Source organism: Lipotes vexillifer, unplaced genomic scaffold, assembly GCF_000442215.2.
Source record: "Lipotes vexillifer unplaced genomic scaffold, Lipotes_vexillifer_v1.1 scaffold1088, whole genome shotgun sequence".
NCBI lineage: Eukaryota > Metazoa > Chordata > Mammalia > Artiodactyla > Lipotidae > Lipotes > Lipotes vexillifer.
In genome coordinates, this window is record NW_006779738.1 from 2491169 (window position 1) to 2518504 (window position 27336).

The 27336-nt window shown below is 50.3% G+C and overlaps 1 protein-coding gene across 1 annotated transcript in view; it reads left to right on the forward strand.

The window, feature by feature from the left end:
- The first annotated feature begins 1620 nt into the window (after positions 1-1620).
- The window catches only part of LOC103086534 (T-complex protein 1 subunit gamma-like), a 145490-nt gene continuing 119774 nt past the window's right edge, over positions 1621-27336 (forward strand). The window contains exons 1-3 of the mRNA XM_007452957.1: positions 1621-1763; positions 5984-6179; positions 7094-7109. Of these exons, the coding sequence (XP_007453019.1) occupies positions 1621-1763; positions 5984-6179; positions 7094-7109 (355 nt within the window). The remainder of the gene's footprint in view (positions 1764-5983; positions 6180-7093; positions 7110-27336) is intronic.

Below are 27336 nucleotides of genomic sequence, written 5' to 3' on the forward strand. Positions count from 1 at the left end.
TCTGAGTATCCCTTTTGTTAAAAGACGTCGGAGCCCTACAGACGTGTTAACCGGTGGCCCCGCTGGCGCCCCCGGCCTCTCCGTTTCCCCAGCTCAGCTTCTGCCTCTTCGCTGCTCCCACAAGTCTTTCCACATCATTCATTTTGACATTTAAAAGTTTCCAAGCTTGTTCTGAAATGGCACAAACACTGCCTTTGTTATTTGCCGGGCTCTGGAATGCTGAGAATCCCGGGACTGGGGGAAGGGCGGGCCTGCCTGCCAGGTCAGGACGCAGGGGGTCCGGAGCCTTTGCTGGGAGGTGGGCTTCGGGGTCCAAGAATGTGGGGCAGGGTCGTGGCTGCTCCCACCTTCTGCAGGCTCCCAAAGGCCGGATGCTGCTTGCCTTTCAGGTTTCTTTCCTTCTCACCATGCCAGGCCCTCGCTTTTTTCTTCCCGAGGATCCCAGAATCACTCCCAGTGTTCCATTTCTTCAGGAAAGTCACTCCTATTTACTGAGTGGCATGATGTCCTCACCTTCTACCTGGTTCCTGCTCATAACAGGCCCTCCAGTTTTCAGGAGAGGATGTCAGAGAAAACAAACCCAGGCATGTTTCGGTTTCCAGTCATGCAGGTGTTTTCTGATGGTTCTTAAGCGGGTCTGAATGCGAGGGCCATGTTTATAAGACTTCATGTCCAGTTTGCTTTGGCCAGAGGGGCTCATTTCCCAAGCACATGGCCTCTTACACCGATCGGCTAGTTTGTGGACGTGCGGGGGGTCCTGGGGTGCATGAGGGGGTGGGCGAGCCTGGGTTCCGGTGGAATCTGGAATCTGGAAGGCCACGTGCAAGCCGGCCTTCCTGGGTCTACATGCGAGCAGTGCACGATGCTCCTTACAGAGGGGGCACCCCTTGGAGTTTCCAAGACTATGAACGAAAGGCAAGCACTGCTGTACCTCTCATCTTCACGTGGAACAAATAGTGCTTTCCAGTTCTGCTTTAGACGGCGCAGAAATCAGCAAGACACACTTCTGACTTCTGCTAGTTGTTCCCAGGCTTTCGGGTACCTGGGCTAGAAAAAATGATAACAACGTGGAAGGCATAGGTAACCAAGTTTTATTTTTGACTGCTGAACACATGAAACAAGACAGAACTACGTCCACAATCACAATCAGTCTCACTTCCTCAAGCACACTTTATGCCTAAAAAGTAGTAGGAAGGGAATACAATCAGAGTAGAAGATGGCTCTTGCCAAGAAAGGACAAATTTCACACTGACATTTTCATGTGGACCAGTGAAAACTCTACCGAAGCTGGGTGTCAGTTAGTGGACCAGCATTTCTGAATCGGAGCTCCTCAAACTTTAAATGCATGCACCAATCTCTGGGCCTGTGTTAAAATGCAGATTCTTATTCATTAAGTCAGGATGGGGCTTGGGAGTCTCCTTTTAATAAGTTCCCAGGTGAGGCCAAGCTCCCAGTTCCAGGCTTTGAGTAGCAAGATTCTGCCCTGTACTGTGCCCCAAATAATCCTGAGCTTCTGTCAAGCCTGCAAAGGACAAAATCAGGTAAAGTGGTTATTTTGTGTCATGTAAATAAAAACATCACTTAATCAAGTAGATTCTCTGCTATTGCGTGGCCGTGGCCATGGCTGTCAGAGACCACCGACCGCTGTCCTGCCAGGGGTTCAGTGCGGTGATGGGCGAGGACCTTTGTAGCCCTCACATCTGTAAGAATAACGGCTACTGGACTGTGCGCATCATCCAGGCCCAGCGCCAGCGCCACCAAAAGTGACCGGGGATTTCAAGCCTGGCTTCCTGGACTCTGCTCATCCCACCATCCCCCTGCCCCTCGCCACCCCCCAACCCACAGTGAGACATGCATTTGACATTGTCACCCTGCACATCCGTTTATATGGCTGAAATCAGGTTTTATGTGACAATACTTAGCCTTGTTGCATGTGACACACACTAATTTAAAAAACAAAAATCTAATCGGTAATATGTGGAATCTAAAAAAAGGATACAAATGAACTTATTTACAAAAACATAGAAAACAAACATGGTTACCAAAGGGGAGGCGGGGGAGGGATAAATTAGGAATTTGGAATTAACATATACACACTACTCTATATAAAATAGATAACCAACAAGGACCTACTGTTTAGCACAGGGAACCATACACAGTATCTTGTAATAACCTATAATGGAAAAGAATCTAAAAAAAGAATGGATATAAGGATATGTATAACTGAGTCATTTTGCTGTACACCTGAAACTAATACAACATTGTAAATCAACTGTATTTCAAATTTATTTATTTTTGGCTGTGTTGGGTCTTGGTTGCTGCGTGCGGGCTTTCTCTAGCTGCGCCGAGCCAGGGCTAGTCTTCATTGCGGTGCGCGGGCTTCTCATTGCGGTGGTTTCTCTTGTTGGGGAGCACAGGCTCTAGGCACGCGGGCTTCAGTAGTTGTGGCACGTGGGCTCAGTAGTTGTGGCGCACGGGCTTAGTTGCTCCGCCGCATGTGGGATCTTCCCCGACCAGGGCTTGAACCCGTGTCCCCTGCATTGGCAGGCGGATTCTTAACCACTGCGCCACCGCGAAGCCCACATCAACTGTATTTCAATACAAAATTTTAAAAAATCTAAAATGCTGGTTCTGATCCACTAAATTGATTTCAGGGTCCACCATTAGGTCGTGGCCCAGGGTTTGACAAATACACGGGCGCCTTGAAAGCCTTTTCTCAAACTGACAATATGTGACTCTTTGATCTGTTGTGGAGTAAGGCACAGGTCTTCTCTAATGCAAGAAAACCTAATTTAGGAAATACCCACTTAAAATTACGATTTCTTCAAATTCTACCCTGCAAGCTCTTAATTAAAAAATTTTTTCTTATTCCATTTTTAAGTTTAATTTTTATTTTATATTGGAGTCTAGTTGATTTACAGTGTTGTGTTAGTTTCAGGTGTACAGCAAAGTGATTCAATTATACTTATACACATATCCATTCTTTTTCAGATCCTCTTCCCATACAGCTTATTGCAGAGTATTGAGTAGAGCTCCCTGTGCTCTACAGCAGGTCCCTGTGATTGTCTGTGTCATGTATAGTAGTGTGTGTATGTTAATCCCAATCTCCTAATTTATCACCCACTCCCCCACTGCTGCATTTCCCCTTTGGTAACCATAAATTTGTTTTCAAAGTCTCCCAGTCTGTTTCTGTTTTGTAAATAAGTTCATTTGTATCATTTTTTTTTAGATTCCCCATATAAGTGATATCATGTGATATTTGTCTTTCTCTGTCTGACTTTGCTTAATATGATAATCTCTAGGTCCATCCATGTTACTGCAAATGGCGTTACTTCATTCCTACCCCGTAAGCTCTTAGTGAAGGGATTTTTGTCATCTGTTTCTTTGGTAGATCTCAGAGCATCTAAGAAAATAGATGAATGAAAGAACTAGCATATTTACAGATACTTAAGTCCTCGGATGGAAGATTTCAGGATTAATAGATTTTAAAAAGTGTTACCGGTAGGTGTGGTTCAAGGAGCTATGAACGACAAAATGTTTTTGAAATTAAAATGTATAGCAATGGAACAATATGACCGATTTATAAAGGACTTTTGAATATATCAATAATAGAGGTAATGATAATGTTGATACTTACTGAGTCATTATATGCCTGCTCTGGTAAACATTTTTGTTCATAAGGTTACATAGTCTGTTTAGAAACTTCCCTTAAAAAATCAAACCAAGACAGAATGTGGCTCTGGGGAGATGAGGTGTATCGCACTGGGCCGGGTGATCTTGCTGTTTCCTAGGCACGGGAAGAAGCTTTCAGAGGGTGTTGTCTAGAGATTTGGAAGCTTTTAACCGGGGAAGTTTATGCAGGGGAACGTAGGGCGGGGCACGGTGGGGAGTGGAAAGCTGGGGCTGCTGTCAGGCCTCCTCCATCCCATGATCCCAGATGGCCACCCCCCAGTGGCCACTTCAGCTCTAACGGAGACTGACTTGGACCCAGTCTGACCCAGTTTCAAATTCTGGGGAGGGGAATCAGGTTGGCTCACCAGGAGCAGGTGTCCGTGTCTGTGCAGTCAGTCCTCATCCGGGTCTGCAGTCATGAAGCAGAGAGTGTTAGGGCCTCAGCTCTGCTGGCAGGGTGGACCATTCTGAGAGCCGTGGTCCGGGCAGGTGCCCCAAAGTGTCTATGACGGGGACTTCCCTGGTGGGCCAGTGGCTAAGACTCCGTGCTACCAATGCAGGGGGCGCGGGTTCGATCCCTGGTCAGGGAACTAAGATCCCACAGGCTGTGTGGCGTGGCTAAAAGATAAAAAAAAAAAGAAAAAAGTGGTTATGACACTGTGGAACCCTTTGTTCACATAAGATCTTACCTAACAGCCAACTATGAAAGATGGATAAAGGCTGAGTTGTTCTGGTAAAGGAGATGGTGGCCAAAGTCCCACCAAACTGGCATGCCTCTCCTGGGGCTGAGGAGTGTTTTGAAAACCGTGGCTCTAGCTGTGTCCCCTGTTTTTACAGAAGAGTGAGGCTAGAGCCTGAGGTTACCTCCTCAGAGGTACACAGCAGCTTAGTGTTAGGCCTTGACGAGCATCAGGCACCTGGACTCCTGGGGGGATGTTCTCCCTGAGCCTTGCCCCATCTGCTGCTCGGTTCCGGGTACCAAATACACAACTGCTGGCAAAGTCTTCTGTTTCAGTAAAATGTCTCTCTTTAGAAAGAAAAACAACTTGTAGAGTTCCAAGGCGAATTGATTTTGATTTGCAGAGTTAAAAAAAAGAATGCAACTACAGTTAAGTGAAATGCCAGAAGACTTATGTCCCTGGCCAGAAGTTTAGCTTGAGGGATGCTTGCCAGGCTTCCCCAGGTGTGCTCACCTTGCCTAGTCTCACCCAGCACCCTTCAGCCCTCAGCTCTCCTTTGAACATAGACAAGGGTCTGATGGCCCAGACAGGCTTGCTCTGGTCACTGACCACTTCTTTGGTTGGAAATGTACTTCTGTGCCTCTCGTGGGACCATGACTTCTGTCCTAATGCCTCCCAGTGATGCAAGTGTGTGTGGGCAGAGGCTAAATGATACAGGAACCTGGTGAACTTGGTCGCCGTATGCATTGGGGTGACTAAGGGTACACTTGGGTAGCTATCTCCCCCACCTCCTTGCCGGCCGATCTCGGGAAAGGTGTTTGGCTACGGGGCTGAGAGGCGAGAGGCTGGCCCCTGGCAATCAGCAGGGTGCCCTTTGCAAAGCCCCATTGCTCCTCTCTCCACGGGGTCAGCGCGGGCTGTCCGGAGGCTCTGCCCTGCACCTGCTCGCACAAGCCACTTGATGGCACTGTTAGAACTGGAGAAAAGAGGCTGCTTCCCCTGAAACCGTTTTCCCTCATTCTAATCCTCTCCAAACTGTCATTTCCACCCACCTCCTTCAAAACAGAACAGAGGAAGATCATTTCATAGCCTGTTCCCTCTGCTCTGCACCACCCCCCCTGCACCCCATCCATTCCTGACTGCCTGCAAAGATGAGTAGCCCCTCTGCCCTCTTTCCCGCCCTCAGGGTCCCATCCTTCCATCCTCTTTTTGGATCTTTGTCATTCTGTGTGTTGTGGAGGCCTCTAGGGTTCCAGGCGGCCTACGGAAGGAGAAAGGGCCGTGAAAAACTTTTAGGGACCTGGGGAACTAAAAGAGAAAGCAGAAGTGCCTGCAATCCTTCTGGCCGCATGACCTGTGTTCTAGAACAAAGAAGAAACTAGTGCTGCGTGCACAGAGGCTGCGCCGAGAGGGGTCACTGGGAGAAGGTGCTGGGAGGGAGAGAGGGAGGGGGGAGGAATGTGCAGAGCGCGGGAAGCGGGCTCTGGGCGCGGAATCTTGGCATCAGGTCGCGCTGCTTAAAGGCTTTCTGTTCTTGGCTTCCCAGCTGCCGCCGTGTCAGAATCCCCCTCCACCGTGTGGTCCTGAGCGACCCTCGCCTTCACCCACTGGTTTTGGCCTCTGGTTCCCAGTTCTTGCTGCCACTTCCTCTTCCTGGGAGATGTGAGCGGGGAGCAGACTGGGCAGACCAGGAGCTGGAGACGAGACAGCATAGCCGTGACCGGCCCTGGCACCCTGACCTCAGGTCTCCCAGGCTGCCCAGCACCACCCCAGCCCGCCTTCCTCCAGAGGAAGGAGAAAAACGGCATCGTTTGGGAGGAATTTGCTGTGAGAAAAGCATTTTCCCTTAACAATGACCAGGAAATACTGTCTCAACTGATATTCTGGAGGTAACGCTGCCCTTTTGGCGGAGTCACTTGGAGGCTTATTCAACCACGCAAACGCCCATGACACACGGTTCCCAAACTCTGGGCCCACATGGCACAGGCCATGGAGGCGTGCTGGCCACACCCCTCCCCTTGGCCAACCCTGACCTTGAGCAGGGACTCGGGCCAGCGCCCAGTCTGCCTGCAGGAGGGAGGTCTCTCTGCTGACTCAGGCCCAGACTGGGGCAGGTGCCTGCCTTCAAGCCCATGAGTAATACCCTGCTTGCCACCTTCAAAGGGCCTTCCCAGGATTAACCAATTAGTCACCCCCAGGGAAGCCACAGAGCTAGGTATTATCATCCTCATTAAGGCCGGGTGGCGGAGGGAGGCAAGTGGACGCTCCGCCCCCGGGCCAGTGAGAGTCTGGATTTGGGTGCAGGCGGGCAGTGGCTCAGGGTGTCCCAGGGTGATGTCCCTCCACGGTGCAGGGGAGGCTGGAGCTTCTCACTGGGCAGCTTCACCCATCCAGGGGCTAGGGGAGGGGATTGGAGTCTCAGGCCAACGCGAGTAGATGCAGACGGTTTGACACGGGCTCAGCCACGCGGCTCCACCATCTGCTCTGGAAGGTTCAGAAAGTGAAGCTGATGGGCCTTCCCATCGCTGCGCCGCCCACCCCTGAGCCACCCAGATGTTTGTGAGATGTGCCTCCAAACACTTTCCTTTTTGTGTCTGCGTGGGGATTTCGAATGACTAAAAATGATGAAGCACAGGTCACCAAAGCACCTTGCAAATCAAAAGTGGGATGTGAACACCTAGAACAGCAGGGGCCCCATGTCTCTCCAGGTCACGCCGCCCCGTGGGTTTGTCCTCTTTCAGGTGCACGATGCAGAAGGTGAGTTTTAGGCGGTAAGTCTGTGTCCTGGTGACAGGCTGAGGACCTAAGCACCTTCTGGAAGCCAGACAGCAGAGCAATCCTTTCGGTCAACCCTGTCTGCAGCAGCTTTTTATAAACTTGGCATAAATATGTGCTTGGGAAAGCCAGGGCAGTGTATCTGGAAAATATTTTCTACCATTCGAAAACACACACACACACACACACACACACACACACACACACACGCTTGGAAAGGAAAAAAAAACACAACAGAAATTGTGCATAATACAGAGTGGCTTCACTTGTGGTTTTTTCCATTACTTCCTCAGTTCATTTTTCTGCTGCCAATTTTAGAAGGCCATAAGTCATAGTTGTTGTTAAACTTTGTCAGTTAAAATGTAACTCTAAGAACAAGTCATATGATACATTGGAGCCAAATGGCCCTTTGGAGAGCATGGTGGTGGGATAGAGCCCACACGAGCTGGTCCTGGCATCTCGGGTCTTCTCTGCTGTGTTATGCTTCGTCATGCCCACAAGGCAGCAGAGTAACTTGTGCCTTGGCTCCAAAGGGCCACCTATAAGAGGGAAGGAGGCTTTTCAACAGTTACTTTGTGTGACCCGGGAACAGAATGTGGTCATATTGAAGGGTGATTTCGATACCAGCTCCTCACTTTTCTTTCCCCTAGAAATGGCTGGATTCAGTTTCTCATAAACTTCAACCCAGCAGAATCAGAAAGTTAGAGGCAAAGGAGAGGAATTGGCCATTGGAGGCTGGGACCGCCCAGTGCTCCCTCCCATCTCCTTGGAGGAGCTGCAGACCCCGGGGTGGTGACAGTCCGGTGGGTGCCTCTGTGCCACACAGAAGTGGGTTGCGCTGGGGTTTCCCCACCTGGCATCATCGGTGGGCTGGGAGCCTTCAAGGGCTGGGCCCTGTGTTTCCCCAGAAGTCCTGGTTTGAAGGCAAAGCCAGGGGTGCAAACAGCGCTTACAGATGCTTGTGTGTAGAACCAGGATAAAAGACACAGCAGCGGATCAGCCTTCAGAGGTCCCCTGCCTCATGGGGTCCCCATTTTTACATGTCCTTCTGTCCTGTCCCTTTTTCTTTCCCTCAGTCGGTCTCACTGTCGCTGAGTCTGCCTTGGGGTCTCGGAGGAGAGCTGGGGAAGCCGGGCTGCAGAGCGGGGAGCCTTTCTCAGTGGCCAGGCCCCGAAACTTTGAGCCTGCGGGTCATCTTTGTGTGGCTCAACCGGAACTGGGACCATTGCTCTGAAAACCAGATCATTGCTTCAATCCATGAGCCCACCAGGGACTTTACGGGCAGGACTGACGGGTCTGATTCCAGGCTCTGCCCCTGAATTGCCAGGATGCCTTTAGGATGAAGCGCAGCTCTCCCGGGTCCTGAGTGTCCATCTGTCCCAAGGGTGTTGGCCCCCATCTGCCGCCCGGGGGTCCATGCCCTGCCCACACTGCACAGAACCTTGACAGGAAGGGCAGAGCTGCCCCAGGCCCGGCAGCTGGGCCCCCTGGCCGTGGAGGCTCAGTGTGGGCTGGCTACTGCCGCTGGTTTCAAAATGAACCCAGCTGTGTCACAGCTGGCACGCTCGGAGTTGCCATGCGTCTCTCCTGGGCCTTCTCCTTTCAGGTGGGAGTTTTTGGTTCATTCATTCATCCCTTCACTCATCCGACAGATACACACGGCAGGGCTGCTGTGCTCGCGGCTCTGTGCTGGTCCCACACAAGCCGGTGAGAAGGCACGTCCTTGTCCTCGTGGAGTTTTTATCCTAGTGGGGCAGAGACAGACGCAGGCCAGCTCACCCCGCAGTGCCATTTGCGCATGATGCCAGCTACAGCCCTGAAGGAAAGGGACAGAGGGCTCAGAGAGCCACCCGGGAAAGATGGCTTAGTCTGGGGCAGAGGGTAGGATGCCCTCGGGTCCGCTGCGTACCCGCCAGAACCTCCCCTGTGGAACGGGCACAGTGCCACTGCTCGTGGGGTAAAATAGCATGTGTGAAAAGCACTCTGACAAGCGTTGGCTGCGCCCGTAACTCCCTCCTGGGTCCCTAATTTATCAGTCACAGGGTCCATTTTCTGCCTCCTCCTTCAGATAAACTGAGTTAATCATCCAACCTTGCCTGGACAAACAGGGAGACCCATTCCAGGAACAGCTTGCCTTAATGACATTTCTGGGGGCCTGCCCCCCCAGGTCCTTCCACATCCCCTGTTGCTGAATCTGGTTTCCCCGCCGATGGCCCATTAAGAGCATGGGGAGGGACCAAGTTCCGCTCTGCACCTCAGGTGTGCTGCCGCCCGGAGCCCCCCTTGCCCTCTGGTCCCGGCTTCTCAGTGCTCTGTCTACAGAGAAATATTTGAAAGACTCAGGAAATGAACTCACATTTTCTTTTTTTTGTCCTCCCCTCCTTTTCCAAAACAGTGCAGCCTTCCTGGAAGAAAGCAAACAAAAACAAGTGTGACTATTTTAAAAATTATTGGAAAACCCGTTCTGAACGCTATGGCTTTGAACGGCTCCCCTGGGCGGATGTGTCACCTTGGGTCCCCTTTGTTCCTCACTCCACGGTGTATATGTGGCGAGAAGGTAGGGCAGCCGAGCGCCTTAAAGTCGGAGGAGCTGATGGGGCCCGAGGAGCACCCCTGCCCCAAACGCCCGTGTGTGCTTCACACACACGGACGCGGAGGGGAGTGCACACGTGTGTGTGTGGCCCGCGTCGGCTGGTCAGACAGACCAGTGCTCTGACGGCCTCCATAGTGTGGCTGGCTTCTGCCAGGCATGGGGGTGACTATCTTGGGTTTCTAGGTGTTCACGGTGTTGTTAGAAATAACATCGTGGGCTGTGTGAGGATTGAAATTGAAGTCTTTTCATTTCGGCCATCTGGGCAGAATGCTTTTCCTTTGATGAGGAAAAAAGTCTTTCCTGTGTTTCAGCTGGAACGCTGCCTCCCAGTTGAGGTGACAGCAGACGCTTGCATGGCCCTGTCTTTGCAGGAGGGAGGAGGCCCAGCCAGCTGTCGGGCTCTCCGGTGGAGAGAAGGCCTTTCAGCTGCTCAGGTGCCCACTTGAGGGGCCCCGGGGCGAGGAGAGCCATTGCGCCGTGTTCAGCAGTGTAGCTGGCTCGGCTCAGGTTTTCCGTTGTCAGGCGGTGACAGCCACGTGTTACAGACACCCTTGGGAGACATGGCTCTGCTTTCATAACACCAAAGGGTTTTTTTCTGACTCATCTTCAGAAGATCCCCCTCCCCGCCGCCCCCCTCATTTGAAAATAAATATAATTAGTAACAGGCAGACATACTGTATATAGCCAGCCCTTCCTATCCGGGAGAGTTATAATTAAATGTACATGCTGTCTGTTGTTCACCGTCTGCTAAACGCCTTGCCACCCGCTTTAGGGAAGCAGCAGCCCCTGGGTGGAGGCTGCAGGGAGAGAGATCTGGGGGCGCTGAGTCCAACATCCAGTCGGAAGTGAAGGCCAGACTGTTTGCTGAACGGCAGGTGTGTTCCTTGTCCCCTCATACTGTCCAGCCCTTGGCCTTTCTCCATCATCAACCTCAAGCTGCTCCGGGAAATGCCTGGTCAGTGCTGGGGGTCGTCCCCTCCGTGGGGGCGGGGGGCAGAGAGATTGTTGCCAAGTATGGTTGTCATGGCAACGTGGTGGCCACTGTATCTGCAGCCGATGAGGGGCACCTGAGTGCCTGCAGGCTGCGATCTGTCCTCCCCAGGCCAGGGGCCAAGACTGAGTTCCTCTGTTCCTGGCTCCTGGCCTGAGAGGCTGGTACCGAGGACTCGGCCCCACCCCACGTGGCCAGAGCTCGGGCAGGTTATCCCCAGGTAACCCTTGGCTCTCCTTCCTGACAACAGGGCAGGCTGGGCACTCAGTGGCCAATGTCCAGGCCCACGGAGAGCTCATATTCTGCTGAAATCAGTGGGTCAGGCGGCCCCAGGAATGCACACGTACCTCCTGGGCTTATTCTGGGACCACAGTGTGGCCAGTAGGCTTGGTGACACAGGCCTGGTGACACAGGAGAGGCTGCGCACCTCCCATCCCTCAGGCAGGCAAGGCGGTGACCGGATGATGAGTTGGAGGGCCCCGGGCCTGGACCGAATACAGCAATGTCATCTGAACCACAGGCACCTTTACCCAAGTTGCTCAGAGTGTTTTCCAAACAAACAGTAGTTTCACAACACCGTGAGAAGTAGGTGGGGTGACAAAGCATTCTTTGTCCCTGTCTTATAGATGGGGAAATGGCAAGGCTTGCCTGGCTGGGTGGTGAGGCCAAGAAGGGGAGAAGGGTGCCCTCCTCCCTAGGGCTCTGGGGCGTGGGCGGCCTGACTCTGGGGCCGGAGCCCAACTCCTGGAGGGAGGGGCCGCCCTGCAGAGAAGGAGGCCGGGGGTGAGGGAGGCTCAGGGCTTCTCCTCAGCACTGACGGGCCTTGGCGGCCACCCCGGGAACTCAGTCGCAGCCCTGTGGTCTGAGGTGTTGACACTGGCCGTTGGTGACCCCAGGAAGTGTCAGTGTGCTGTACCAAGCCCAGTCTGCTCGAAGTTACTGGGCTCTCAGAGGTGGTGATTAAGTACTTTTTGAGCAGCCCGTGCTGGCCCAGGAATGGCTCCAGGTGCCAGGGATACGGTGGTGAATGAGGCAGTCATGGCCCCTGGCTTACGGGGCTCACAGGAGACAGATAATCAACACATCAAATGAAAAGGAAAATAAAAATGCATGATGTAACAGAGATGGGCTGGAGGGGAGGCTGCGAGGGGAGGACCGACTTTAGTTAGGGGAGCAGAGCAGTCTACATGAGCTCATCCCAAATGATGGGCAAGGGCCAGACCTGGGACGAGCATTCCAGAGGGAGGGGGCAGCCGGGCAGAGGCCCTGACAGGGAAATGAGGGTGGCCTGTTCAGAGGTTAGGGAGAAAGACACTGTAAGAGGCGACGCTGGGAGTAAGCAGGTCATTGGCCAGGGGCCCAGGCGAGGGGAAGGGGTATGTGAGCCCGGATTTCTTGGAGAGGCAGTGCTGACATACGATTGTGATGGACAGGACACAGGGCACGGAGGAGGGAGGAATTAAGGATCACTTCTGGGTGTTTGCTGGAGCTGGAGCATGGAGCCGTGGATTGAGATGGGGAGGACTTAGGAAGAGCACACGGAGAGGGGAAACGAAGAGGATGGTCTTGGACGTGGGGCGTTTGAGATACCACCTTCTAGCTGGCTGCAGGTGGAGCTTGGGTATTGGCGTTTCTAAACTCTCCCTCTGAGATCATGGAGAAGAAAGATGGACGGTTCTACTGCAGTTCGTTTTGAATTTACTGGAGCCTTCCAGCGCTCACACCCCATACACACACACACACACACACACACACACACACTCACACACACACACACACACACACACATTGTGTTTTTGTGGGGGGGGGCACACTGCAAGTGGCATGCGGGATCTTAGCTCTCCGACCAGGGATCGAACCTGGGCCTCCTGCAGTGGAAGCACGGAGTCTTAACCACTGGACCGCCGGGGAAGTCCCTCACACCCCGTATTTTTCAAGGAGGATCAGATTCCTACTTTCTGATGTGGGGGAGGTCTCTCCTACTGCTGGGGCAGGAGACTAGCCAAGACGGGTGTGTGTGATGTGGTGAACAGCCTTCTGCAGACCCAGCCTGCTTGTCCCTTCCTGTCCAGCCCACCTCTGTCCACAGCCACATCCTTGGTCATTTGTCCTTGGGCATCATAATTAGGCTGATGTTGTTACCTGTGGGTGAGGAAGGACCCGAGTCTTGCCTCTCTTTTGGTTGATAAAATGGGATGGTGAAAGTTTAGCAGTTTCTTCTAAGAAGAGGCATTTGAGGAACACGGACCCACGTGAGCAGCAAGGGTCATTGACCAGGAGGGCAGGATTCTTCGTGCAACTCCAAAGCATGTAGCTTCGAAGAACTTGTTCCTCCTTCTCTCACGGTATAAACTGTAAGCTACAAAAGGACTTGTTTCAGAGAAAACAGCCTAAGGCCCTATTGGGCCCCAGTACTGTACCTCACTGCAGGCTCAACTCATAGCCAGTAGTGCCATGGAAATTCCAGTTCTGGGTCTGCAAGGAATTATTTTGGAGCAAAGACTATATTATGATGTTTACATCTATGGGGATCTCCTGACATCTTATCATAATGCTCTACAATGTGGCATGGAGTTTATATTTTGGATTTTACCCCGGAAATTTACTTGCTGATATACTAAAAACATTGAAGTGAATTCAGGGATATCAGTTCTCATATCCCAAGAGCTCCTTGGGTAAAAACTCAGAAGTTCACCCATTAGGATCAGTTTTTCAACCGGACAGAAGGACTGTCACTGGTGTGGTGCTTTCAAACTTTTGAAGTGCTTTCACGGCCATTTTCTCACTCGATTCTCCCCACAACTCACACGCGGATACAGATGCAGCAGCTCAGAGAGGTTGAGTTATTCTTCTAAAGTCACACAGAAAAGGGAGAGCTGGGAATCAGGCCCAGTCCTCCAGTCTCTACCTCCCCAAGGCTCTGCCATTGCACCTTTTGTGGCAGCAGGCCAGGGCGGTTCTGGCACGTGGACCGATCGTTTGACGGTGAGTTTGGTAAGCCCCGACTAGGAGGTGTTTGAAATTCCCTGAGCTGGCCCTGGGAACTAGTCCTTCCTTCCAGAGGGCTGTGTTGCAACGTGACCAAGAAGGTTGAGACTGAAGGCCATTATTTCACCCACGTGAGTCAAGGTCACTCATCACCTCAGGAAGCACGTGGACCTGTGATGTTCAGGAGGGAAATGCCCTGCTCCCAAGCAAAGGCGCGGTGTGGCCTGGCACCTTTCCACGTGGTGGGGAGAAGGGGAACTTCCAGAAGGTAGTGTGTGCAAGGCAGCCAGGACCAGGACAGAGCCCTGAGGACCCTGGCCATACCTGAACCAGCCCCTCTTCTGAGAAAGGGACCAAATACTAAGTGGGGTTCACACCCAAGAGCTGGGGCAAGGGTGCCAGTTACAGGAGCTGGCTGACTGCCTCCCTTGGCTGAGGTCTTTTGGATCCTGTGATGGATGTGACTGGAGGGTCACCTGGGGAAATCGGACCAACTGTGAGCTACTGGAGTGTCCTCGCAGGGATGACCTCTCTTCCCAGTTGAGCAGGCCGTGCTTGCCTCCCTTTTGTGAGGGAGTCCACAGCGTGCCACCTATGCTGGCGTCCATGAAAGCCCTGTGCCTCAGGGGTCGGGGGGTGGGGACAGAGGCCCGTACACTGTCGCAAATATTCCGGGCAGTGGGCGTCTGTATCTTTTTCTGGCCAAGGGATCTTAGTTCCCTGACCAGGAATTGAAACCATGCCCCCTGCCGTGGAAGCTCGGAGTCCTAACCACTGGACCGCCAGGGCAGTCCCGGGCACCTGTGTTTGATGAGCTGGGACAGTGCTGAGGCCTTCTGCCTCACGCCTGCGACCTGGCCCTCCGTCATGGCTTCCTTTTGGGTTCTCCTGCTCAGGGACCAGAGCTGATATATCCTTGCAGGTCATCACTCAGGCCTTAGCTCAGTGTCCCTTCTTCAGAGAGACTTCCCTGGTATTAACACCCATGCCCCCAACGATCTAGTTGCTCTCCATGGCACTTAACCACCAGCAGAACCTGGTTTCTTTGCTTGTTTGCTTCTGACATCTCTTCTCACCAAAAGGTGAGCTCCATCGGGGATGGGACTGTGCCTGGTTTACCTCCCATCACATCCCCGACACCTGGCAAAGCCTGGCACTGGGGACGTACGGTACCTATCCCCCCAAATGAATGAATGAATGCAACCAGGTCGCTGACACGGAGGTAGGTGGGCGGGGGTGGGGTGGGTTCATATGAGCAGGCGCCCAGCAAGCGCCCTCGAGGATGCTCTGGGCACCAGCACCGGGCAACCTGTGCGCTCCTGGACCCCTGCAAGGCTGCCCCTGGGGCTGAGCTGGAGACGCCTCCCAAGGGCACGGCCACTCCCTGATGGATGAGTGGATTGTGCAGAGGAGTAAACAGGGACTGGCCAGAGGTCAGGGGTCATTCAGCCTCAGAAACTGCATGTGTCAAAGAATCAAGGCACCCAGGAATGTGATTTTCGTTGATGTAAACCTGCCTCAATGGACCACACTTGCTTCACAGCCGAGGGACGTGGGAAGGAGAAAGACATGGTGCTGGAGGAGCTGGTCATAGTAGAAGCATGCCCTTCCTCTGACTCAGAGCGGGTGCCCTGCTATTGCCTCAGGACTTTGGGGACGCCGGTCCAGGGCTCCTTGCCCTTCCCCGTCGGCACTCGGCAAATCACATGTTCCGACAAGTACCCGCTTTGGGGATGGGACAGCCTCTCTTTTGCGCACAACCCTCCTTTGAACTCAAGATGTACAAAAAAACCTTTCCAAGAGGAAAATAATGTGATCAGGAAGAGGAGACTGTCTCATTTGGACGCCCAAGTCCTCAGCTTTGCGCGGGGCGGGGAGGGGGGGTTCTGCCATCTGCTCCTCTGGTGCCTGCATCACACCCAGCCTTTGGGCTCCCAGCCCGGTGCAGCATCCAGGGTCTCCACCTTCCCAGGAGGCAAAGCACATTTCCCAAATCGTCTTCCTTTCCTCTCCTGCCCCCAGTTATCCTGCTGAGAGGATGTGGCAGTTGAACAGTGAGCTTCTGGAGCCAGGAGCCTGCGTGAAGACCCTGATCTGATCCCCCAAACTCTTGAGGCAGAGAAAGCAGGACTCCTGAGAAGCACAGCCAGAGAGTGACTCGCTGAAAGGCTGGGATTCGCCTGGTGCCAGGGGACACGCTCAGCCCCCTGCCTTCAAGTCCTTTCTCTTGCCCAAGTGCTGCTGGTGGGGAGGTATGAGCTCCTCTTCTCAGGCAGTGGGAGGGGCTACCTTGCTCCACTCTGGACCACATCCCTTATCTCTCACAGCGCCCCTGTGTGGCAGATGCTGTAATTGCCTTGCAGTTTGTCCTGCAGGGTGACCCCAGGGTGGTGGGACCTGCGTCTGTATAGCGCCTGCACCGTGCTCTGCAGAGGTGGGTGTTTGATGGATGGGGCCCAAATGTGGACCCGACACCCGCTCCTGTCCCCAGCGAGTGATGGTTTAAAAGCCCGTAGCCATGGCGATCCACTTTGGATTCAACCTACATACCAAGCCTTTTGTAAGTCTCCCCTTGGTCAAATGAGCAGTTTGATGCCTTGGTTCTTTAAGATACTGGAAATGTTTATTTCGCCTTTTGCTTCTTGTTCTTTCAAGCTTGAGATTTCTCTGCGCATCAAAATCTTCAGAATGCCCTCAAATTTGTCTCCAAAGGCATTTTTACTTTGCTCTGCGATGGGAGATGCTTCTCCTTTGGGAGGTTGAAGCTTGTGTTCTGCTCTCGAGTTTGCTGATGTTTGGAAGAACAGATACCAAGACAGAGAGCCCTTTTCTCAGATGAGCAGAAATTTATGTTATATTTTCATAGATTTTGGTTATTCTAAGTAGGGGTAGCCAAAGTCTACATGCTGTTCGATATGCAGTGGTTTTAAAACCCACTGGAACCTATTGTCTTCATGGTTCTAAAGAATCTTAGTAAAATAATTCAGTGTTGCCAGATCCAAGAGGAGTTTTACCCTATGGCATTTGGTGTATCATGAATGTATGTGCATACGCTATGGAGAGGTATGAGCATATTATACTTAGAATTAGCTTATCTTTCTAAAGATTCTCTTACCTGGTCACTTTAAAGTGTAACCTAATTACCTAGACAACTTTTTCATTAAGCCCATTTTTTATAGAGAAGAACAACATATAGTTCTCGATTTCTTGTCCCCCTTTGTTTCAGCTTTGTACCAAGTGATGTCTGCCCTCATGCATCTGTCTCTTGTTCTCTCCAGCAACTGAGAACAAGCCGCCCTTTCCTATTCCTGGCCGCCCATCTGCACGTATGCCTGCATCCTGGCCCCAAGGCCACCCCTCACTCCCTCCAGCTCTCTGGTGTCACAGGGAAGTCAGTTCCGTGGCCCTGCAGGACTTTGATTTTCCTTCTCTTCACCCTTAGCTGCACTAACTCAGGACTCGTCTACACTCGTTTTCACTTTCTCACAACTCCCCTACCAGCCCACAGAAAACACGCTTGCTAAGGTCACTCGTCTGTGCTCTCTTCCACACTCACATTTCCAGGTGCACGAGGGGCACCTGGACAGGACGGTCCCATGGACATCTCAAATCCAAGATGGTCAGGAATGAACGCACCATCCTCCTAAGTCTGCTCATCTCCCGGTATTTCCCACGTCAGTCAGGGATGCTACAACTCATCCAGGTGCACAAGGCAGGAAACCTGGACATCATCCTCGACTGTGCCACACCTCCCCTATTCTAGTCTATCGGTCGAGTTTACTTTCTAACTCTTGTCACCTGAGTCAGTCCTCCCTTCAGCAGCTCAGCAGCCCCACCTGGGTCCACATCTCTTTGCCTGGACTATGGCAATAGCTGATCTATTAGTCTCTTTGCTTCTCCTTTGAAACTCTCTCCAGACTGTGAGTGGAGTGACCATCGACAGTGGGAATCTGACCATGAGCTCCTGTTTCTTCTCCCCCCATTATAGTTTATTACAGGATATTGAATATAGTTCCCTGTGGCTATACAGTAGGACCTTGTTGTTTATTCATCCTATATATAACAGTTTGCATCTGCTAACCCCAAACTCCCAATCCAACCCTCCCTTACCCCCCCTCCTCCTTGGTAACCGTGAGTCTGTTTCTGTTGCATGGATAAGTTTATTTGTGTCATATTTTAGATTCCACATATAAGTAATATCATGTGGTATTTGTCTTTCTCTTTCTGACTTACTTTGCTTAGTATGATAATCTCTAGGTCTATCCATGTTGCTGCAAGGGGCAGTATTTCATCCTTTTTTATGGCTGAGTAATATTCCATTGTACATATGTACCACATCTTCCTTATGCACTCCTGTTGAAATGCTTCCATGACTGCTGATTAGTTGTGGGTCACATCCAAGCTCTTAGCCTAGCATGCAAAGCTGGTGCCGTGACCTGGACCCTGTTTATATCTCTGGCCTCATTTCCTGTCACTCTGGGATCTAGAAGTACTGAGCAACTTGTGTTCTCCAGCATCTGCGTGCTGGTCATGCCCATGGCCTTGATAGGTATGGCTGCCTTTGCCAGGGATAACTCCCAGTTTCTCAACTGCCTGGCAAACTCCTATTCATCCTGCAAAATCCTCACTCAGTGTCACCACAGCTTCCTCCAAAGACAGCTTCCTCCCTAAGGCAGAATCAGTCACACTCCTCTGAACTGCACAGAGACCTCTCTCATTTTCCCCGTGACTCTATTGCCATTATCTCCTTTCTTGCTGCTCTCATCTCTGGGACTGTGACCGTCCTGAGGGCAGGAACCGTTTCTGTACAACCCAGTTTCTAGCACGACGTATAGCATGTAGATTCTCAGTAAACGTTGAATTGAGACCTCAAATATTCTAGGAAATTACAAAGAAAAATCCTTGGTCCTGGTCCTTAGGCCTCTTTACGGCTAATAATATTCAAAGAGAAACACCTTGCAGGGCCCCAAGAGACATCACAGAGCCCTTCTCCCCCTTTCTGGGGTGGTTGACTGCTCTCACATTTCCTTTTTCCATCAGAAGACCTGAGCTGGATTTGGCTTTGTCATTTTCTGACTCTGAACCTCTCTGAGCTTCAGTTTGCTGAAGGAGACAAGGATTTGATAGGATAACGCAGCCAAGAGCCTTCTGTGAACCTCGGGGGCCGCTGCAGAGTTCTCTTCCTGCCATCAGCACCTGGGCCCACATCTTAGCTGGGAGCACAGGGGTGTTGTGTGCCCCTGGCCTGTGGGCAGGCCTGTTTATAAAGGCCGATGCACTGACCAGGATGTGGCTTCAGCTGGCAATGGTTAAGGACATTAGCAGCTGTGTTTCTTTATAGGGGCGATGGCTGAGGAAGGTAATAGCGCTGTTTTGGGTCATCTAAGGTTAGACGGTATGATGGAGCCGCAAAGTGGAGGCCGTGGAGTGGACTCTGTTTTGACTCAGTGCATTTGTCAGCAACTCCTGGGTGAGAGTGGAAGGTGGGGCTTGGGTGGGAGTGGCCGGGGGGGGGATTTGGTGGGAGTAGGTGGGAGTGGGTGTTGGAGGATGGGTGGGAGGTAGGGATTGGGTGAGGCCCCTGTAGGCAGGCAGGTCTCCTTTCCGCGCTGCTGCAGGTGCAGGCGGGCGTCACACATGTGGGGAAGCCCAGTCACCGGTCCCGGCCGTCAGCCATGACACAAGCCCACCCTGAGATGGCATGGCGCCTAGGTGTGCAGCTCCGATTGTACCTGGGCAGCATTTGAAGGACATGCCCATCGGTGAGGGGACTTGGGCCCAGCTGTTGGCCTCCACAGTACCTGTCAGGGCTGGGGGGTGGTCCTGAGTAGCACCTGGATGGACTCGATCTTGATCAGTGTGTGTAATCCTTGATCAGTGTGTGTAATGTCGGCCATTGCTACACTTCCTTAGTCCTCCATATTTTGCCCCCCAGGAAGATGCCTAGAAACTAGTCATACAAGATGCCATGTGTTTTGTGCCAAGCTCCTCGGCAGATACTTGCCTCTTGCACATTAGGCAACCACAGGCAGCAGCCCCCTTCTGCCCCTCACGCTCACCTAGTGGGGTTTCTCTGGTGGCCACAGCCTTCCTACCCGACCAGCTCGCTCTCTACGAACTAGACTTTGCTTTTCTGTCCATCTCCACACACCTTCACCCACTCACTCCTGCCCCAGTGCTACTGAGCACCCGCTAAGCCAGCTGCCCTCCTCAGCCCAGGTAGAGAAACAGGATGGGCTCAGTCCTGCCCTCCAGAGCTTGTGAGAACCAGCCACAGGGAGTGAGCTAAGCGCTCTGAGAACAGCTCCTGGGGCCCACGGTTATCAGTACAGGGTTGCTCAGCGCCTTTCAGGGAGAAAATGCAGCAGCATCTATAAATATGAAATACTTGTTATACATAGGAACATACTTAGCACCATCGAGAACCTTCCAGGACAGGTGCTATCTTGATGTGAAACTCTTGGTGCCCTTAGGTGCCTCATCACCTAATGACAGTCCACACGTATGAATGCAAACATCATAGTTTTTCTGGTTGAAACGTGGCTCAGTGAAAGATTTTTGTAGATGAGCTGTGTGTACAAGCAGAACTTTCTTTCGAAACCCTCTTTGGGCAGCCGTGTGCCACAGGAATCCCAGGATAAAGGTGAAATGCAGAATGGGAACCTACCTCAGGTGCATCTCTCACAGTGCACCTCACCTTTGCATATCAATGTATGGATTACAGACGCTTCCTTTTCTCAGAACTAGTCGGTGCCCTGTTACACACACAGGTGGACAAACAGCCAGTGAGCTTTCAAATTCCCTGCAGTGTGAGAGCAGAGGACTCAGGCCTTCAGAACCCCAGAGGCCAGTCCTATGTAGCGATTTCTTTACGCTTTCCCTGAACGCACGTGATTCTGTTTGGTAACTGGCCCTGCCTTGAGAAGTGGGCCTGGCCTGCACTGGCCAGCGAAATTTTGAAATTCTACTGGGAGCCAGTCATTATAAAAAGCCTGGAACTTGGAGAGGGAGAAAGATGGCTTTAATGGTTATTGGTGAGCTCACTAGGTATGGATGGAACTTTCAAACAGGCCAAATGAAATACCAGGCCAAATTGAACTTAGGGCCTCAGGCTGTTGCCACGAGGAGCAGGTGGGAAAGCTCCGAGAGTATCAGATGTGTCAAGCACAGGTGAGCAGGTAACCACATCGCCGCAGGGGCCCCCAGGCGGCAGGGGCACTGTGTGTGATTCGTCGAGGGAAGCGGTGCCGTGGGTCAAAGCTGCATCCCTCTTACCTGTAAGCAGTGGGGCTCATAGGTTAACCCAAGCCTGTTCCTGCAGGACTGACATTGCCTGGTTCCAGTAGATGGAAGTTGATGCAAATCACTGCCATTTCCTCTGCAGCAATAATTAACCCGCAGGAACCTTGCAGGTGTAGGTAGTTTCAGGAGAATGGTGTGGAGATGTTGGAGGGAGATTAGCATTTTTCAGCTCTCACAGTGGTTTGCGCTACATTTCAGTGTGTGTGTGCGCGCGCGGCTCCAACTCATTACCATAAAAGAACCTCATAAATTAAATCACTAGGCAGGGAAAATCGACTCTGTTTACACAGAAGGCCTGGGGTGCTAGTTTGTTTTGAGGAAGTGTGGGAGGCTTGGTCCCCACCTGGGTGTCCTCAGTTTCCGGATCTGTTAGGGGAGAGCTTTGGCCTCACCTCTAGAATTTGTCCAGCCCAGGGACCTACGATCCTATTCACTTTAATGAATCAGAGCCCTGTCCGGAGCCTGAGGAAGCATCTAGCCCATCTGCCTGAGCTGCAGCCAACGGATGACCTGTGACCTTCACTTCCAATTGCTTGGAGGACAGCACTGCTTCCTCAGGCCCTGTGCACGTGAGCAAGCTGCCCCATCATTACAGGTGTTGGGATTATTTTGGGGGGATTGTGTGGCCCAGTGAACTGATTACTTGCAGAGAGTGGACCCTGTGTTTTGGTCACTTTGATCACAGCACTTAGCACAAGGTACTCAAGACCCAAAAACCATTTGTGGAAAGAGGGAGGAAAGAACAGAGGAAAGAAAACTTCCCCAGAAATCCTGCTGCCTTCAGCTCAAGTCACGTTTTCTGTAGCTTACTCTTATTTCCGTCAAGCATTTAGACACATCTTTAATTGGTACTTAACACTTCTCAAGAATTTCAATGAGAGAAATCAAGTCCATTATCCGCATTTCATTGATCAGGCCGTGCAGGCACAGAACAGGGACGGCTGGTCTCCCATGGCAGTGGTGTCTGGATGAGAGCTTGGTTTACCCACGTGCCCTTCCCTTTCCTGGAGGGTGTGCTTGGAAGGGGTCAGTTAGGCCAATCCTGAGTGCCCAGAGTCCCTGGTCAGGCTTCTAGAAACCTAGCGCTTACTCTGGTTTCCAGAATGATAAAGTTTGCATTTCCTTTTGGGGGTCCTCTTGGTGTGAGTGTGGTGAGCATACATCAAAGTGCCTAAAAACACAAAGACAGATGCCAGGCATAATTATTATCTTTTAGCTACTTTGAAGTTGAGTTTCATAGGAAAAGAGTATTAAGTTATTTCATTTGCATTTAAGCCTATGTTTAACCATGGAATGAAGGGCTGGCTTCAGTTTACAGGGATTTCAAGTCGTAGAGGTCACCTGGTGCTATGGACTGCATGTATGTGTCCTTCAAACTTCATATATTGAAACCTAACCCCCCAATGTGAGGGTAGTAGGATGTGTGGCCTTTGGGAGGTGATTAGGTCAAGAGGGTGGAGCCCCTGTGAATGACATTAGTGCCCTTTATAAAAGAGACTCCGGAAGCTCCCTCACTCTCACTGTGAGGACACAGTGAGAAGGTTGCTCTCTGTGAACACGGAAGCAGGCCCTTACCAGACACTGAACCTGCTGGTGCCTTGATCTTGGACTTCCAGCCTCTAGTACTGTGAGAAATAGATGTTTTTTGTTAATAAACCACAGAGTTTATGGTGCTTTTGTTATAGTAGCATGAATAGACTAAGACACAGCCCTAGGAAACTGATACAGTATTCCCAAGGGATGTAGTTTAAACAGATTCTCACAGAGACCTTTAATATGTGTGTGTGTGTGTGTGTGTGTGTGTGTATCAGGTAAGTGTGTGGCAGTGGCATCTCTGTGTTTAAGTGAAGACATCCTTTGTCATCCTCTAAGCAGTCTGAGGAAGGAATCAGATAGAGAACTTCAAGCTCCTGGTTCTATTTTGTGCCTCAGAATGCTTGAAGGCCTTCCCAGCTGTTCTGTGTTTGGGTTTGGCTCTCAGGCCTGAACGTGGAGGTGGGGAGGGTGGCTGGAGCTAGTCCTGGGTTTCTTTGAGCCTCTCAAAAAACATTCTGAGTGCATAAGAGACCATCTCTGTACTACCTGTAAGAGTAGCCAAGCTGCTGAAGAACAGTGGCAAGCCATGAATTGAGAAGGATTCTGAGCTCAAAATTACACCCCCCACCAGCATATACAGTTAACTAATATTTGACAGGAAAGCCAAGAACACCCAATGGAGAAAGGATAGTCTCTTCCACAGTGATGTTGAGAAAACTGGATAAACACCTGTAGAAAAATGAAATCGGACCCCTGTCTTATACCACTTACAAAAGTTTGCTCAAAATGGATCAAAAAGACTTAAATGTAACCTGATACTATAAAACTCCTAAAAGAAAACATAGAGAATAAGCTCCTTGAACTTGGCATTGGCAGTGATTTTTTTTGGATATGACACCAAAGCACAAAAAACAAAAGCAAAAATCAACAAGTGGGACTACCTCAAACTTAAAAGCATCTGCACAGCAAAAGAAAAAAATCAACAAAATGAAAAGGCAACATATAGAATGGGAGAAACATTTGCAAACCCTGGACCTGAAAAAAGGTTAATATCCAAAATAACAAAAACTCCCAAACAATTCGATTAAAAATGGGCAGAGGAACTAAATAGACAGTTTTCCAAAGAAGACATCCAAATGGCCAACACATACCCGAAAAGATGCTCAACATCACTAATCATTGGGGAAATGCAAATCAAAACCACAGTGAGCTATATCACCTCACACTGTTAGAAATGGCTTTCATCAAGAAGACAAGAGATAACAAGCGTTGGTGAGGGTGTGGAGAAAAGGGAACCCCTGTGCACTGTTGGTGGGGATGTAAATTGCTTTAGCCACAATGGAAAACAATATAGAGGTTCCTCAAAAAGTTAAAAAATAGAACTACCATATGACCCAGCAAATTCATTTCTGGGTATATACCCAAGGGAAATGAAATGAAAACAGGATATTGAAGAGAGATGTGCACTGCCATGGGTATTGCAGCATTATTCACAGTGGTTAAGATATGGAAACAACCTAAGTGTCCACCAACAGATGAATAGGTAAGAAGATGTGGTGTATATTTACAGAATGGAATATTATTCAGCTATGAGAAAGAAGGACATCCTGTCATTTGGGACAACATGGATGGACCTTGAGGACATTAGGCTGAGTGAGTCAGACAGAAACAAATATTAGGTATCACTTATATGTGGAATCTAAAAAATCCAAATGCATACAAATAGTAGAACGGTGGTTTCCAGGGGTTGGGGTGTGGGGAATTGGAGAGTTTTAAGGGTACAAAGTTGCAACTAGCAGATAAATGAGTTCTGGAGATCTAACGCACAGTATAGTGAATATAGACAGCAACATCGGGTGTATTATATTCATCAAACTTGCTAAGAGACTAGATCTTAATTATTCCCACCACAAAAAAGCAATGATAATTATGGGACAAGACAGAAGTGCTAACTATCAGTACAGTGGCAATCATGTTACAGTATATAAACATCTCAAGTCAACATATTGTACACCTTTTGTATCAGTCTTTTTCAGATTCAGCACATAAGCCAGACTTCGTGATATTTGTCTTTATATCATTTACTTAGAATAATAATCTCCGGGTCCATCCATGTTGCTGCAAATGGCATTAAAAAATGTTACAAATGAACTTATTTACAAGGCAGAAACAGACTCACAGATTTAGAGAATGAATTTGCGGGTTACCAGAGGGGAAGGGTCGGGGGGGAGGGATAGACTAGGAGTTTGGGATTGACATGTACACACTGCTATATTTAAAATAGAAAACCAACAAGGACCCACTGTAAAACAAAACAAAACAAAACATGTTGTACACCTTACAGTGTTATATTTCAAATATATTTCAAACAGACAAACAAATAAATGGAGGCTTCTGCATACTTGACTTGCAGCCTTGAAAGTGTAGGAAGCCAGGGTCTCATTCTCCCCCTGAACTGTGATCCTGGTGGTTCACCAGGAGCTCAGCTCCCTGGCTGTTCCCCCGTCCCCAGAGACGTCACCTGCCATGGTGGGCTTCTCATATTGCCCTGTCTTAGCCTTCTGGGACCCTCAATAGACAGGTCTTGGCCTGGTGACGGGAGCAGTAGGAAGACAATCATTCTGAGGTGGAAGAATTTCACTGAACACACAACAAATGTTTGTTCTGCGTCTGCCCGGTGCCAGACACAGTGTGATAATGCTTTTACATCTATTCCATTTCATCCTTTTGACAATCCTGGGGGATTGGAGTTCCCTTCTCCACTTACAAGATGAGAAAACCGAGGCTCAAAGGGCCAAAGGACACACAACTGGTGAGGGGCTGAGATGGCTCCAGAATATCCATCCTTTGATGCCAAGGGTAGTTAATACAGATCACCTGAAGTTACGGCCATGTTCAGGTCCTCAAACGTGTGATCTGCTTCCCTTTCCTTTGAAATCTGCATCGTGGACTGTATCCCTGTGTCCTCGAGGGTGGAGTGTGCTGCTCTGAGAGGAGTTGGGAGGGTCTGACCCCATTGGAGCCTGGGGTGGGGTTCCAGGGACAGCTGCCAGGTTTAGCAAATAAAAATGCAAGATGCTCGGTTACATTTGAATTGAATTTCAGATAAACTGAATACTTTTTAGTCTATGTCCCATGCAATATTTGGGATATACTTATGCTAAAAAAGTATTCTGGTTATCTAAAATTCTGATTTAACTGGGGGTCCTGTAACTAGCTAATCCTAGTTTCAGGTGAAGCTTGTAGCTGATCTAATGCTGAAGGAGGCCTCCGTCTGCAGAGGCTGGGACTGGATTCAGCATCGCTCTTTGACTTTGCTGGTTCTCCAGAGCTCATTCTGAAATCAGCCTCACCATCTACAGCTGAAGTTTCAAACTGGCAACTTGGGCAGAATCTAACCAGCCGTGTTTGTTTGGGTGGCATGATGTTAATAAAAACAATTTAGTCAATTTTTTAAAATCAGGAGCTCTCACATACAAATCTGAATTTCCAACATTCTTAAAAAAAAAAAATCAGATCAACCACGCTGAGCCATGAAGCCCACATGGCGGCAGTCAGTCATCTGGAGCTAAGTGCCAGCACCTCTCCTAGGCAGGGCTTGCACTCGCCAGTCTGTCCTGTTCTTATGGCTCCCTGTGGTTATATCCGTCCCACGTACTCACTCCTACCTGTCTAGCCCCTGCAGGCATTACATTTTTGATTCCTGATCTATACTATGCACCAGGAAGTCGTCTTCTTGCAATGACAGCAGAAAACACCAAGAGTCTTCAATGCACTGGCTCCACCTGTTTCTCCCATTTTATTGCATCTCCCTCCCTGAACCCTTCCTCGATGAAGGAAGGCTCATGCACTGGTTGCCGGTTAACTCCTCTCCCCATGGCTCATGCTGTCCCTTCCCCCAAAGAATGCCAGCCTGACCACTCAAGGCCAACCCATGGGCATGGCTTCCTTCAAGGTGGTGCCAGAAAGCCCTCCCCCACCCCTGAAGCCCTCTGAAGCAAACTCAGAATCACATTGCCATTTGGCTGAATTTCTTTTTTTTTTTCTCTTCCATTATGGTTTATTACAGGATACTGAATATGGTTCCCTGTGCTATACAGCAGGACCTTGTTGTTTATCCATCCTATATATAATAGTTTGTATCTGCTAATCCCAAACTCCCAGGCTTTCCCTATGCCACCCCCTCTCCCCCTTGGCAACCACGAGTCTGTTCTCTATGTCTGCGAGTCTGTTTCTGTTTCGTAGGTAATGAACTTTCGTAGGTAATGAACACTTGTGTCATATGTTAGATTCCACATATAAGTGATATCGTATGGTCTTTGTCTGACTTACTTCATTTGGTATGATAAGCTCTAGGTCCATCCATGTTGCTGCAAATGGCATTATGTCATTCTTTTTTCTTGTGGCTGAGTAGTATTCCATTGTATATATGTACCACCTTTTTTTTTTTTTTTTTAACATTTTTTAACATCTTTATTGGAATATAATTGCTTTACAGTGGTGTGTTAGTTTCTGCTGTATAACAAAGTGAATCAGCTATACATATACATATATCCCCATATCTCCTCCCTCTTGCCTCTCCCTCCCACCCTCCCTATCCCACCCCTCTAGGTGGTCACAAAGCACCAAGCTGATCTCCCTGTGCTATGTGGCTGCTTCCCACTAGCTATCTGTTTTACATTTGGTAGTGTATATATGTCCATGCCACTCTCTCACTTCGTCCCAGCTTACCCTTCCCCCTCCCCATGTCCTCAAGTCCATTCTGTACGTCTGCATCTTTATTCCTGTCCTGCCCTTAG